This window comes from Leishmania martiniquensis, chromosome 27 (genome assembly GCF_017916325.1).
Source record: "Leishmania martiniquensis isolate LSCM1 chromosome 27, whole genome shotgun sequence".
Classification (NCBI taxonomy): domain Eukaryota; phylum Euglenozoa; class Kinetoplastea; order Trypanosomatida; family Trypanosomatidae; genus Leishmania; species Leishmania martiniquensis.
Window position 1 is genome coordinate 265,237 of NC_090162.1, and position 15,234 is coordinate 280,470.

At 58.7% G+C, this 15,234-nt stretch overlaps 3 protein-coding genes across 3 annotated transcripts; all 3 read left to right on the forward strand.

Annotated features, from left to right (window-relative positions):
• Positions 1 to 4,210: 4,210 nt before the first annotated feature.
• Positions 4,211 to 5,572, forward strand: LSCM1_03409 (uncharacterized protein; the record flags this gene model as incomplete). The annotated part of the gene is made up of 1 exon (XM_067320951.1): positions 4,211 to 5,572. The coding sequence occupies one exon, from the start codon at positions 4,211 to 4,213 to the stop codon at positions 5,570 to 5,572; it is 1,362 nt and encodes a 453-aa protein (XP_067177561.1).
• A 3,450-nt stretch (positions 5,573 to 9,022) lies between these two features.
• On the forward strand, positions 9,023 to 10,630 carry LSCM1_03410 (uncharacterized protein; the record flags this gene model as incomplete). Its single annotated transcript, XM_067320952.1, has 1 exon — positions 9,023 to 10,630. One exon carries the CDS (start codon positions 9,023 to 9,025, stop codon positions 10,628 to 10,630), a length of 1,608 nt encoding a protein of 535 aa, XP_067177562.1.
• A 1,841-nt stretch (positions 10,631 to 12,471) lies between these two features.
• LSCM1_03411 (uncharacterized protein) lies at positions 12,472 to 15,234 on the forward strand (the record flags this gene model as incomplete). Its single annotated transcript, XM_067320953.1, has 1 exon — positions 12,472 to 15,234. The coding sequence occupies one exon, from the start codon at positions 12,472 to 12,474 to the stop codon at positions 15,232 to 15,234; it is 2,763 nt and encodes a 920-aa protein (XP_067177563.1).

The following is a 15,234-nucleotide window of genomic DNA, read 5'->3' on the forward strand; positions in this document are numbered from 1 at the left end:
TGGAGCACTGTCTCGACGTGAGAATCAGTGGATAGGCATCGCGGGATACTAAACAGGACATCGAAGGAGAGGTTGTCTATGGAGGTGCGGCTCTCACATACTCACCTCACTGTTTGGCATACAGGCAGGAGGAGGTGAACCCCTCACACTCGCGTACGCATGAGAACACACGGTCTTACACGGGCGCCCGTGACTTTTGGAAAAGGCTCAATCACCACGTTTTTTTTCTGTGTGGTGCCGCCCATCTCGTGCGCCTTCCCACTCCGTTTCGAAGAGGCGCCTCTCTCTCTCTGTACCCGATGGCGCGGCCATTGTGTTCTCTATTTTTTTCTGTTGTGTATGCGCCTCACATCTTCGCCACCGCTTCCTCCTTCCACGGTCTTGCGTGGTGCTGCGATCCCTTCCTTTCTTTTGGTGACTGCCCCTGGCTACCGTTACGCTTCACCCCCTCCCCCCTACTCTCTCAACTCCCTGTCTGTCTCTTTGTCTCTCTTTTACTTCCGCACCAGCGGCCGCGCCGCCGCGCGAAAGGCCAGCGTCTTTCTGTTTTTAGGCGCACTTCACTGCTATTGCGTCGCAGCTGAAGAGGAGTAGAGGGGTGGAGAGAGCGTCTTGGTGCGCAGTGGTGCGTGCTGTTGCTTCTCATGCTCCGTCTAAATCTTCACTTCTTCTCGGCCCGTCGCCTCTTTCCCCCTCTTTCTGTTTCGGTATCAGTGCTGGATTGGGGGAGGGAGGAAGGCTGCTGCGCGCGCATCTGCTGCTGTTACTCACCCTCAGCCTCTCTGTGTGTGGCGTGTATCGTCTCTCGCTTTCTGTGGGGCTGTGTGCAGCTGGGGCACCTCTGCTCTTCCCCGTTATTTCTTCGTTAGGTGAATTACAGCCTTTGGTGTGTGCATGTGCTTCTGTGTGTGCGCGCCACGCTTCCTTTGCCTTTTCTGTCTGTGGCGATCGCGGCTGTTGCCCCGGCCATGACAACTTTCCTCGGCTCCTCTGCGCTCACGCCATATATATATATATGTGCTACCGCTATCTGCGGCCCCTCTGCGTTTCCTTCTCTGCCCCTCCTCTCTCTCCATCTGCCTCTCTGTATGTGAACATCGCCGCATGGGGCCCTTTTCCTCTCTCAGTGAGCAGACGCTGTACAACTCAACGAAAGAAAAGGGCCCCATGGAAAGGACCTCATAAGACAACAGCTACGGAAGGACGGACGCCAGCGTACACTCCTTCACGTGGTCACAAGAGGAGTGTAAACGTCAAGCGCACTGTTCGTGCGCACCCCCAGCTGCGCGATCTGCAAAGTTATGAGAGCGCGACCGGAGAAGAGATGAACCTCGCCGACAATCGCTGTTGATCGGCACGTTAGCTCTCGTAACCTGAGTATTTCGGGAGCATTTCGGCCATCTCTTTCTCTCGACGACAGCATGTTCCATGCCACCAGAAACTCTTTGAGCCGGCGCCGACCTCTCTCTTTCTCTCTTTCGTAGACCTCTCACTGTCTCCGGCTCCTCTGGTTCTACAGGCGTGCCTCTATCATTCACACCAGGTCTACACAAGTACGCACATGTGACAGGCACACACAAAGAGAGGGGGAGAGACACGTCTAGTGCATGCGTCGTCCTTGTCGCTGGCTGCATGACCCTTTGTTTGTCGCCCTCTCCTCATCTCTCGCAGGCAAATCATCTGCATCAGGACAGCAACCTGTGGGCGGAGCAGCACCAAAGGACAACCTGCATTGCTTCTCTTTTCCCCTCAGCTTCTCACTCTGCAGAGGTGCGCTTCCACAAAAGCCCCCCTTTTTCTTTGTCTCGCTTCCCATCGATCACCTTCACTGGAACTATCATCGAAAAAATAACGGCGCCCTACACGCAGGACTCCGTCGCGCACGCGGGCGCCCGAGAAGCAGTGTTGTGGGCCAGTATTTTCGCAGCCGGAGAATACAGTTTAACGGGGGGCAATGCAACTTGGCAGCCACACCGAAGCCTTTGCAGCGGGCGAACCCTTCCGATGTCGGTGAGGATGCAGGAAGAAACTGAAAGCAACGACGAAGACCAGCGAGATGAGGACGTGTAATTCTCAACTCTCGGCCGATCGACAGCCTTCCCCGGAGGCTTCTCCATCGGCTTGCTAGCTTTGTGCTCTATGTTGCAAAGAGACCGTCGATGATTCCGCCGCTACAGCAACGAGCTCGGCATTCAGCAGGCCAACCACCACCCCTAGCACCTCCTGCTACTTGGCTGGGGGCGTCGGGGACTACTGCCACTAGACTATACCGGTGGCCGCCATCGGACAGGAATGCGGCCGTCACCGGCAGGGGATGTGGGTGACGCGCTTGAGCGGACACTCGCCTCATGACTCGCAGGAGCGATGGCTGGGTAGGTGGTTCACCTTTCGACCAGCATTGCCGAACGCTCTCTGCGAATGCCCTCGGCCGCCTGTGTCTTGGACATGTTACGATGACCAACACCAACACCACCCCATTCCTTCCTTCTCCTCCATCTCAGGGAACGGGGAATGGGGCCTGCAGGCCGCCACAGCGATCGTCAACCTCGATGTCGTCGGGATGAGCTTCGCCTCGGTTCTCTTTAGCGTGTACCGGGGGGGCAACCCTTCTCTTCATCCACCGCAGTGGCCATAGCAGCAGAGTCCTCCTCGGTCAATACATCTTGAATATTGCCGTAACGATCAGCAGCCTCTCTTAGTGCATCTTTTGGGGAAACCTGTTTGCTTTTTCGGCGTCCATCTCCTCCCTCGTTCAACGCTGCCCGTCGTTTGTGCAACTGCTCTCCTCCCTCTCGCTGCAGTTGCCTTCTGCCTCCCATCGTTGTCGTTGTGACGCATTCGTCTCCCATTTTAGGTGACAGAGGCGAGACACCACGCACTGCGAGTTGTCTCACGCACCACCACCGACTCCGCCTGAGCGAGTCGAGAAGCCCCCTTATGTCCCTGCCGACGCCAAGCCGCCTCTGGTCGTGATAGGGGGTCCGGTGCCTACGACGTGGGCCCGTGTGGAGGGGGCGGGGGACGATTAGAGCGATGTGCCGCCTACGAATGCCGGCAGTCAGGCTCTACATGGCGTTGCGTCGGCGTGACTGTTGACTGAGCAGACAGATGGGCCATCCTTACACCGACCAAGTGGGCAGCAGGGCCCGAGCGCATCTGCCCCGGCGCTGGAGCTGCTTAGTGGTGCGGGTCGCCTGAGCACCCCCCCGCGAGGCGAGGCACCCGCGCGGCGGCCGGGATGATGGGAGCGGCTGGGAGGCGACCTGCGCCGGGTGTGTGTGACCGGCTGCTTTGCACTGCGCTCTCGTCCTGCCGCCGGGGCCGGCGAGAGAGGTGTGTGTGTGTGTGTGTTGAGCGGCGACACGGTGACGTCAAGGAAAGAAAAACGAACGCGCCTCCTTCATGTAAAGGCTTAGAAGCCGCCCGATGACCTGTTCGGTACTCGGGAAGGTATGGAGAAAGAGGGACCTCTGCTGCAGATGCGTCACGTACACTATAGACAATGTCGTCACTCTTTTTCTGGTTTAATCAGACAGGGGGTGGGGCACTGCCTTCCCGCATAGGCACTGTCTCGACGGCGAAGGCGTGGAAAGAGGGGCGCACACTGCCTGCGGCGCCTGGTGCTGGAAGAAGGGAACGCAATCGTTGCTCCCTAGTGCGCAGGAAGCAGTTGTAGACGATTTGGCGGTGCTTTTAGGATCCCCTCGCCACTGGCGTCAGCTAATGGAATGACCGCTTTTCCCGGCATCGTTCTCGTTGAGCGCTCTGCCCCCCCCGTACACTTTTGCTTCTGACACACCCACTCTTTCTGCCTTTAACGGTCCATGCGCTTACCGTCGCCATGGTCCACAAAGAAAAGGGACAGCCGAGAAATAGACGCGCACGTAGACATCAGGGCTGCCGTACGCACACCGTAGCGCGGCCCCTTTTTTTTTTGGCAAATCACTTGAGCAGTCGGCCCCCGTTCTCTTCGTAGCGCAAAGGCTTTATATATGCTATTGCCACCAATCACCGTCCATACATCAACGGCTCCGTTCAGCGCACCACCTCCACGCAGCATCCACGCACGAACATGCGCCGCGTCGAAGCCAGTGCCCCCTATGGGCTCTCCTCTCCGCCTGTGGGGAGCCAAGCTCAAGAGGAGTTGCCGTACCTGTCCCCCGAACTCGACGTGGAGACGGCTCAGGGGCACGCCCTCAAAAATAACGGAATGGAGGAGATCTCCTCCGCTGAAACGCTGGACCCATATGACTTCTCGCGGTACGACCCGAAGCGCCAGATCGAGGCGCAGGACAAGATCCGCGCCGATCGCGTGGCTCGCCGCCTCGTCCCGACGAACGCGTTCCAGAGGTACTTCGACTACATCGTGCCGTACGGCGGCCTGCTGTCCACGGGCCTCAACCTGGCCAGCTCCTCGATCGGAGCGGGTATCATTGCGCTCCCCTACGCCTTCAACGCCTCAGGCCTCATCATGTCGATCATCTACATGATCATCATCGCCTACCTTACCATCTACTCCTATCACCTCCTGGGCCAGGCCGGCGCCAGGACGGGACTGCGCAACTACGAGCAAATTGTGCGCACGCTCCTCGGCCCCGGCGCGGATTACTTCCTCGCCTTCTGCATGTGGTTTCTCAGCTTCGGGGCGGAGGTGTCATACATTATCTCGCTGAAGGATGTGATCACGGCCTTTCTGGTGGACGCCGACAGCACACCCAAATTTCTTCTGAACATCTGGGGTCAGCGTCTGCTGACCTTCGCTGTGTGGCTCGTGGTCATGCTACCTTTGTGTTTGCCGAAGGAGATCAACACGCTGCGCTACTTCTCCTGCGTCGCGATTGTGTTCATCATTTACTTTGTGATCGCGATGGTGGTGCACAGTGCACAGAACGGCCTTCGCGCGGACCCGCGCCCGGAGATACGGATGTTCACGACCGGCAACACCGCCATTTCGGGGCTGGCCACGTTCATGTTTGCCTTCATCTCGCAGCTGAACGCGTACGAGAGCTACGGGGAGATGCGGAACCCGACGCCGTTGCGCCTTACGCTGGGTGCTTCCATTGCGGTCGGCATTGTGTTTGTCCTGTACTTCTTTTCAGGGCTCTTCGGCTACCTCGACTTCGGCGCTGCGATGACCGGCTCCGCGCTGAAGCAGTACACGCCTGTGAAGGACGCCATGATGGGTGTCGGCTACGCCGGTATCCTCTTCAAGCTGTGCGTTGGCTTTGGCCTGCACATGATTCCTGTGCGCGATGCCATCTATCACTGCGTTCGCGTGGATGTGCACACGATCGCGTGGTGGAAGAATGCGTGCGTATGCGGCTTCATGGCGTTTCTGGCGCTGGTGGCCGGACTGTTCATCCCGAACATAAAACTTGTTTTCGGCCTCGTCGGCGGCTTCTCTGGCGGCTTCATTGGCTTCATCTACCCGTCCTTCATGATCATGTACGCGGGCGACTGGTCGCTGTCGTCGGTTGGGTGGTTCCACTACCTGTCCACATACTTTCTGCTCATCGTCGGCGTCATTGGCGTGGTGTGGGGGACGGCGTCCGCCATCTATGATGAGGTATAGATCGCTTTGACTGCAACGTTGCCACGCCTCGAGGATGGCCTTAGGGTGGTGTTGCTTCAGCAGTGCGAGCCAAGTCGAGCGAAAATGTGGTGGACGATAGCGGAGACGGGAGGGTATGGCTGGCAGATGAGCTTCAGAAAGGCATTGGAGTGACATCTCTCCTCGGCCCCACGCGCGCCGAGATGCGGCTGCTTTTCCGCAGACATCTGGCCTGCAGCCTTTCGGGACGCAAGACCACATTGTCAACATGAGCTACTCCGGCAGGAACGCAACCTGAAAATCAGAGGTCAGGGCCGTGTTGCCTGCGCGCATAGCGGAACCTTTTCTGAGAAGGCTATAAGGAGCTCCGTCTTAGGTGTAGGGCGTGAATGTAATGCGCACTCACGCCATGGCAATCCATTCGGCGATGAGTGATGATGCCGCTTGAGGAAATGCTTTTTTTTTCTTTCCTTTTTCCTCTTCCACCAGTTTTAGTGCGCTGGCCAGAAGAGGTGAGTTAAAAAGGGCAGGCATATATAGATGCATGAGGCTGACCGCTCCGCGTGGCGATCAGCGCTTTCCCTCAGCGCTTGCCTTCTCGTTTTTATTCTTCCCGGCAAAGTCGATCGCGCTCCTTCCCCCTTCTCCCACTTACTCCCCTTCTAACGCCCTCTGTGCTCTCCGTCCCTCCCGCTCTTCCCGTCCCTCTCAAGTCCCCCTTTTGCCCACAGAAAAAGATGTCCCATTTCGATGTGACGTTTCTTCGATGGGCAGACTTTTTCTTTTTTGGCTGTTGCTGTTGGTTGTCTCTGCGACTTTTTTTTTCTTTTCGGTGTCCTTTAGTGGGTCGCGATGACGCCCCCTCCTGCAAGGTTTCGATCTCTCTTCGTCTCTTTTTTTTCTTCATCTTTCGACTTCCTCTCCTCTTTCCTTCATCCTATCTTTTCGTTCTTCTGTTTTCTTTCCACTGGCAACTCAGATATGCCTGCGCTTCTGCGTGCGTGTCGGTGTGCGTGCACCGCTGGATGGACTCGCCCTCTTCCCCCTCCCCCTCCCTCCCTCCCTCCTCTCTCCCTCTCAGCGAGTTTCCATGGGTATGCCTCTCTCATCCGTCTAAGGTTCGATTCTTTCCTCCGGTACATTCATTTGGAAACAGTTTTCTTGTCTTGCGTGTTGCTATGCGTCTGTCTGTCTGTCTGTGTGTAAGTGTGTATGTGTGTCTGTTAGCAAACATCAGTGTTGTGCACCTTCTCTCTCCCTTACCCTCCCCGTTGTGGAGCGTCTTTCCCTTCGTGTTCACCTTTGTAACTGTTCATCTTAATCTTCCCTCACTCTCTGCATTTTTCCGGCTCGTGGAAGGAATGGACTGGATTCGATGTAGAGTCGCCGCCCTCCACCATCGCGCAGCACCACAGTTGTCCATGGAAATGGCATCGAGTACCACTACCTCTCTTCGTCCCTACGAGCACAGGTAACTTGTGTTGCCTCTCTCTTCCTCTTTGCTCCCTTTTTACCTTCTCCGCAGCCATGCTTCCGCTCTCTTCGCCCGTGCGTTGCACGACGACACGGCAGCCGCGTCACCCCACCCGTTCCCCTGTGCACGGTAGTTGGGGCTATTTATGCCGCAAGTACATAGCCTTAATAGAGAATCGGCGGCAGAAGAGCTCATGCAGAACGATCTGGCAGAGGTACGGCGGAAGAAATGGCCCGTATGACGTTGTGAGACGACGCAGGGGGGACGGAGGTGACGGGTTGCTCGGGGGAAGGGAGGCGGGGGAGGGAAAGAAGGCGATTCGCTCATGTGGCGTTTTTCTTTTACTTCCTTGTTGCCCTCCTCGTATTCCACGTGGAGGGCTAAAGACGCCGTCGGCGAGACCATGACGAAGGCCAACAGAACGGCCGAACTTTCTTTAAAAAAGAAAAGAGGGAGTGATGGCGAATGTCTAAGCACAACTGACGACGCCGTCACGTTTCTTCTTCTCTCCAGCTCTTTTTGCCGCACTATCTGCAGTCTCTCCGCTCTGCCGCACTACGCCTTTGATTTAAATACATCGCTCTCTCTCTCTTCTTCTCTTCGCCATGCTCCCCACGCTAGGGCTCTCCTTCACCGCGCCGTTTACACGCTCCAGTCGTTTGCTCGCCACCTGAGCAGCGCCTTCGCTGTGCGGGTCCGGCTGGCCCTGCCTTTGCGTGCGCTTCAATCCGGAACTGCGTGACCGTAAAGCGCCTTAGGCATTGCAGCGAGGCTGAGCAGAGTGAGTGAAGGGGAGTGGGGCAGGTGTGATAGGGCCCTCGGCTCACCCCTTCTTCTGGCCTTTTTTCTTTTTGTGTAGCCACGACTCGCAGGTGACGAGGTCTCGAGCGGAGCAGTCTGCCGAGGCGGCCGGGGTCTCCACTCACTCACTGGTGGCCGCTTCCCCCCTCTTTCTCTCTCTTGCAAAGAGAGTCGAGTGGGCGACACACAAATGGATCAGTCGGGGAGGTCATCTCAACTCTGAGACTTTTTCTGCACTTTTTTTGCTGTTCGTTTTCTCATTTCGCTGGCGGTGGCGCCACACGTGACGGCAAGCGTCTATGCGGAGTGTGTGTGTGGGGGGAGCTCCGTGGCCCAGACTAGCCGCGCTGTCAACACCTACGTCCCCCATGCTGCCCTCTCTACCACCGGCGACTGTGCTCTCTGTCTATGCTGGCTCCCCCATTGATGGCACGCGTGCCAAACAGTCCGGGCGCCTGTAGAGATCAGCGCTCATGATTCGTATTGCAGCGCAGGGCGAACTCTTCTCGCCGCTCACTCTCGGAAGCGGAGCTGCTGACAGGCGCCGTCTGCAGCAGTGGTAGCCCTCTCTTTCCTCCCACCCCTTCGAGCACACGTACACGCGCATGCAGAGAGAGAGCAAAGACACATGAACGGCGTTACGCATGGACTCACTAGAAGGCGCACGCGCCGCGCGCGCGATGCAAGGGCGACGCTGCAGGTGCTGGATACGCATCTCCAGGGAGCGTGCGGACATACCCACCCTCCTCTGCACGGCGACCGCCCCTCCCTCTCGCCATTTCGCCTTCCGCCGAGATCGGACCGCTTTTTTTTTCCTCTTTTCCGAGTTTGGTATGATGCGAAGGTCCGCCGCTGCTTCTCTTTCGGCGGCTCGCCTCTCTTCCTTCACACTCCGTCCTCCTTGTTCGCCTGCACTCTCCTCCTCCGCGTATATACGCGCACGCTCATCCCGCCTCGCGTGTGGCCGCTGTATGCACTGCCACCGCCCGCGTCGCCTGCGGCTTTTCTCCCGAGTCGGGCGGTGCAACGGCTCGGTGCTACTCCAGTAAGAGATCGAAGAAAAGCTGACTCACGGCTACGGACGTGTCAGACGGAACACACAACACCACGCGCTGCTCCGAACACCGCCCCCCTCCCCCAACCACACGCACATACACTCACTCCCCTCTTCACAACAGCGGTTCGCAACGTGGGAGATGCCATCTGACAGAATCCACAGAGCCAAAGATGCGTCGCATCACCAGCGCGGCGAGGGCTGTGTAGGCCTACATAATATGCCGGAGGACCCGCCGGAGTACGGAGACGACGGACTGCAGTTCCTCAATGACCACCTTGGCCAGGAGTGCCCGGCAGATGAGGTGGTGGTGGGGGTTAGCGGCACGAGCAGCAAAACAAAAGAGGCCAAGGGGCTCGAGTCCTCCTCGCCTAGCGATGATCGAGAACCAGCAGCGGAGGGATACCCGAAGCAGAGGCCTGTCATGGACATCGCGCAGCAGATCATTGAGGCGGATCGGCGCGACCGTGAGGACCGCGTGTGGCGTCGCCGCCACACGACCAACCCTGTTCTCCGTGCGCTGCAGGTGATCATGCCTTATGGCGGCATCTTGGCCTCAGCCTTTAGCATCGCCAGCTCTACGATCGGCGGCGGCATCATCGGGCTTCCTGCGGCCTTTCAGATGAGCGGGACGGGAATGGCTACCATCTACTTGGCTGTCGTGGTGACCATGGCGGTGTACTCTTTTGTGCTGCTTGCGATTGTGTCGCACAAGACCGGGCTGTACAACTGGGAGATCATTGCGCGTCGCCTAATGGGTCGCGGCTGGGATTACTTCGTCGTCTTTGTGATGTGGGTGCTCTGCTTCGGCGGCGACGTCTCGTACATCATTGCCCTCAAGAGCATCCTCACCGGCTTTCTGACGAACTCGCCGACTGCTTCGGGCTATATTAAGTCGGAGTCTGGGTACCGCCTCATCACTTCGATGTTGTGGATCATCGTGATCCTGCCGATGTGTCTGCTGAAGGAGATCAATTCGCTGCGTATCGTCTCGACCGTGGCCATCCTCTTTGTTGTGTTCTTCACCATCACGTGCATTATTCACTCCGGTCAGAGTCTGCACGAGCGTGGCATGCGGAACGACCTTGTGGCCTTCCAATCCGGCAACACGGCGATCAACGGCTTGTCAAGCCTCATGTTCGCCTTCATTGCGCAGGTGAACGCGCCGGAGATTTCCCGTGAGATGTATAAGTTCTCCGTGCACCGGGTCTTCTTGGCCGCGCTCCTCGGCATGTCGCTGTGCGCCATCCTCTACTTCCTCACGGGCCTCTTCGGGTATCTCGACTTCGGCCCGGAGGTGAGCGACTCCATTCTGGCCATGTACAACCCCATGCAGGACCATCTCATGGCCGTCTCGTACGTTGGCATGCTGCTCAAAATTTGTGTTGGTTTCGCGCTGCATCTGATCCCGTGCCGCGACTGCGTGTACTACATGATCGGCACCGACGTGTCCCGCGTGCCATGGTGGAAGAACGCCGCCTTGTGCGCCCTGCAGTCAACGGTGGCCCTCGTTGCCGGCCTTTTCATCCCGCGCATCACCACCGTCTTTGGTCTGCTGGGGGGCTTCTGCGGTGGCTTCGTTGGCTTCATCTTCCCCTCGCTGTTCATGATGTACTCCGGCGGCTTCTCGATTGCGCGCGTGGGGTGGGGCCACTTCCTGGGCACCTACACGCTGCTGCTCGCTGGTGTGATTGCTGTGGTATGGGGCACCAGCGCCGCCATTTACGGTGCCACCCTCTCTTCATGGTAGACGCACGGCGGCGGCGCGATGGCCGAAGAGATCAGCGAAGTGTTGTCTGCGAAAGGCGCGCCTCTGCACACACGCCGGCAACGGAGAAGCCCTCGCCACCATCACCCACGCACTGAGAGTACAGCACGCAAAGGATTAAGTAAATGCCTGCCCCACAGCGCCCTTGCTCATTTCGTCTGACACGCTCTCCTCTCCCTCTCTGCCTCCTCGCAGTTTGGAGCTCCGACTCCGTGACGCTGCGCGAGCACCTGCGCGTTCGCCCTTACCTTTCATAGTGTCTTCGACGCCGCCGTGACCGAGCACTCTGGGCTGAAGAGAGGGGGGAGAGCTCGCGCGTCAGTGAGGGGGATGGCAGAAGAGGGGCGTCAATGCTGGTGTACTTAGCGAGCTGACGGCACAAGCCAATGTCCGGAAGAGCATTGGCAAAGATGCGAAAGTGGGAGCGTGCATCCCGATCACCGCTGATAGGAGTTGATTTGTGACTCTTTCATTCTCTCTTTCGGCGTTGGTGTTGGATGCAATGGAGCGCACCCTGTCCGGCCACCCCCCGGCCACCTCTTTTTTTCTTTTTTCCCCTCTTCTGCGCAGAAGGCATTCAGCGCTCGTTTCTTCATGCTCGTCGTATTTTTTTTGTTTTTTTCTTTAGTTAGCCGTCGTTGTTGCTCATGAAAGCGCTTTACTGCTTTCATAAACAGAGGTGAAGAGCACAGAGGACACAGAGGGTGCAATGGTGCCCCTCCTCCGAGCCTTGCCGCCTTACACACCAACCCCACCCCCACTCCCACCACTTAAGCCTCTTCGTTATGAAGTCGTTAGTTTCCCTTAGGTGCGCGCGCTCTCTCCTCCTGAGCGCATTTTCGTTCCTCGCACGCTGGCCTTCTCTTACTCGTTTCAGAAAGCGCGTCGCTCTCATATTTCTTCCATCGCCAGCAATCCTTCTCTGCTCGGCGTGCCGCGATAGATGTTGGTGAAACGTCGGCGTGTCCCTCTCCTTTCTTTCTGCTCTTCTCCTTGCCTTGGCGAATGGCTGAGTCGGCACTAGGGGCCCGAAAGCGCGCCGTTCACGACTGCTGTGTCACCGCATCTTTTTCTTTGTGTCCCGGGGCGCCCCCTCGCGAGTATGCGACGAGGAAGGAGGCGGCTCTTGTGTGGGTGAGCGTGCAGGTCGAGTCTTCTCCAAATCAGAATTCGCGTCTTTTTGCCTCCCTCCCCCTCTCGTCTCCTTTGGCGGGCGGCGGTGAGTGTCGGACCTCTGTCTTGTTTTCGCTGTCTCTCTGTCACATGGATCTCCGAGCGGCGCGAGTGGGCAAGGGGGATCGAATAGGCACCTGAATGGTTATCTGAGGCCACGCCCGCATACAGCCGCCGCAGAAGGCGAAAACGTCAGTGTGTGCCGATGCCCTCATAAGGACTGCATCCAAAAGAAAACGGTGCTGCGCGTCACGAAGCAGCATCGAAAAGCAGGTGGAAGCGGCAAGGAGGTGCATCGGTGGCACCTCGATCGCGTGCGCGGGTAACGCACTCGTAGTGGCACTGAGGCAGCCCACCGTCCCGCTCTCTCTCTGGGTCATTTTCACTTCTTTACCTCCGATTCTACTCTCTCCCTTCACGCAGCTGTATTGTGTGCAGAGGCGAGGACACGGGACGCTCTCCTCTTCTGTGCGCCGCATTCCGCATTACGTCATATCACTCCGTCAGCAGCAGTTGCCGCATTCTTTGTGTCTCCCGCCTCCTCACGCTTTGTCTCTGTGGAGGCGTGCGTATGTGTACACCCAGCCGAGATCGCCTCTGCAGGTTGTGCGTGTGTCTGTGCATGTGAGCGCCAAAGTTGTCGATGACAGATGCAAGTCGCGGCTGAAGAAACCGTCATCACCAGCGGTGAATCGCGTCACGGCTCCGGGCGAATGGTTCATCGCGATGCCTACACGAATGCCGAAAAGGAGATTTCAGGGGAGGTGTTCTGGGGTAGCGATTCCGGCGATAGTTTCAAAGTCCCCTCGAGCGAGGGCTCGTCTGTGGCTCTGCAGCAGGCCGCTGCAACCTCGAGTCTCGTCTTTCAGTACTTCTCGCTGCTTGCCTCTTACCACGGCGCCGTGCACGTGCCTCGGTACTGGGCACAACTGTTGCTTCCATCGCCGGTGGGACCATCTGAAAACGAAAACTCCGACACCGCACGACTCGAGGAGGACTGGGCGGAGGTGATCATTTCCCCCGCGACTGAGATCGACCTCAGCGCATGCTACGTAGGGCCGACCACGCTCCTGGCCCTCGCTGACCTGCTTCGCGTGCACTGTGTGACGGTGCAGCGGAGCCGCATTCAGCAGCGGTTTGTGTCAGGGCGGAAAAGCCCTGTTGCGCTCTCTTCCGCGATGGTGCTGTTCCAAAACGGGGGCGTGCTCCGCGCACGTAAGGAAGACGAAGTAATGTGCTCTCTGCTTCCGCACCTGGAAACGCTGCGCCTCTCACGCCTCTCGATTGATTTCACGTCGCCTTTCGACTCCACGACGTTAAAAGGCGGCAGCGCGGTGCTACGTCATATGCTGGAGGCGCTGCAAGGCCACCCCTCGATAAGGCTCCTGGACATCTCTGGCAACCCGGTGGCGGCGGCGATGGTGCCGGCGATTTCACGGCTAGTGCAAACGACGCCAAGTTTGACGACACTCGTGTTGGACGACACGCTGATCTCGGAGAGCGAAAAGGAGATGCTTCGCGCACAGTGCTTGCTGAATGAACTCCGGCTGCAGCAGGGGACAACGGATAGTGTGGTTGCGGCGGCTTGCGACAGCGCTTCATCGACAGCATCGCCGGACTCTGCGGCTCGAACGATGTGGACGAGGCAGATGCGGCAGAGGGTGCTCATGGCGGTGGAGCGCGGCATCTCGGATGTGCCGTGGCTTCTTGGAAGGTCTACTGCCTTGATACGCTCCTGTGACGTGTCCCTCGGCTCGCAGGCAAACATGCCAGCTATTGGTACAAGAGCGAAAGGCTCGCGCGCCGGCCTCGACTCCTGCAGGCTCTCCGAATCGTACTGCAGCTCTGGGAACACGATTACCGCGACGGACGCAGAGTTGGGCAGGAAGCTGGGGTATGTGAACTACGACTCCACCGCGCAAGGTTGGGCGGCTGCCACAGCTACAGTACCCCTGCCGGCAGGCCCGACGTGGAGCGCTGAGTGCGTCGATGTGGTGCGGTGCGCCTTTATGCCTCGATTACTGGCGCAACGCACCGTTCTCGGAGGGCGGCAAGTGTGGCCCAACGTCCCAGAACCGCTCGAAGTGTTGAAGTTGAACGATCTGACGCCGCCGTCGGCAGCTGCGGTGGCGGCGACTGACCTCATGCGCTGCCTCCGCCAGGTCGTGCTGCCTGAACCAGAGGCCCCGCCTGGGCTACGCCTTGACTCGGCCGTCGATGGCGCTTTTCTCACCACCTCCGAGGTGCACTACAGGGCTATCTGCAGAAAGCAGGAGACTCAGTGGGGCTACGTGCTGCAGAAGGTCTCAGAGCATCTCGTCCCGGTGTTTGTGCGCAACGGGGAAACCCTCTACGCAGAGGGCAGCGAATGCGACAGCATCTACCTTCTGCCCATATCGCTGCAGGAGACGCATACGTACGCCGAGCTCCAAGCAGGCGTGAATCCACGGCGCGTGAATCAAGTTTTGCCTGGCCAGTGGGTCGGCGACGCCGAGGTCCTAGACTGTGTGTCCGTCTACGCCCAGTACCAGTCCTCCCCTGCTGATCACAGCAGTGCCTTGCCCGTCTGTGCAAGGGCTTTTCAGCGCAGCAGCACCGTGCGCATGGTCACCGAGGCGACTGGTGATGTTGTTGTCTGGGCGCTGCCCTTTTCAGTCGCCTTCTTCTACCTATACGCCCCATCCCAGCTGCTCCACAAGCAGTTTATCCACCGCACCCCGATGAACGCCTTCGCCCACATTCATCCGGTGCACCTTGCCTGCGTGCCGGTCCACCAGCACGCGAGGCACAGCTCATCGCAAGCATGGGCAAGGCGGAGTGACGAACCCACCCCGGCTCTTTGCGGATACGCATACATGTCGCGTCATGTACTTTTACTGGAAGAGGGCGAGTTTCTGCTTCGTCTGCCTACGCGGATCACTCGCGCAGGAGCCTGCAATGACGGCCGCGCAGCAGTATCGACCGCCGTGGTGATGGAGGACCATCACCTATTGTCGGGTGTGACGGTGCTGACGCAGCCCCTGTTAGACCTGGACGCTGCCCTGCGAGCCGTCGCCGCGGAAGGGTCGGCTGTCAAGAACGGGGTGAGCGCCACGCAGGCCCGCGGCCCACGGGGAATGGTCGCCCTCGGCAAAGACGCTGCCCTCAGCCGCTTCCGCGCGCTGAAGACGGCGATCACGGTGACCAGCACTACGGTGGCGCACAACGCAGCCGGTGAGGCCGCGGCGGAGGTGCGAGACGAAGGGAGTGGCGGAGAGAGCAGCGGGTACGCCGCGGAGCTTCTCCCATACCGCACTGGTAGGCCGGGGGCCCGGTGGCGGTACGCCGCCATGGCGAACGAAGAGTTCACCGCTCTTTGCCCTGAACTGCGCGTTGCCTTGACTCGGCACTGCTGCGTAGTGCCTGACCTTTGA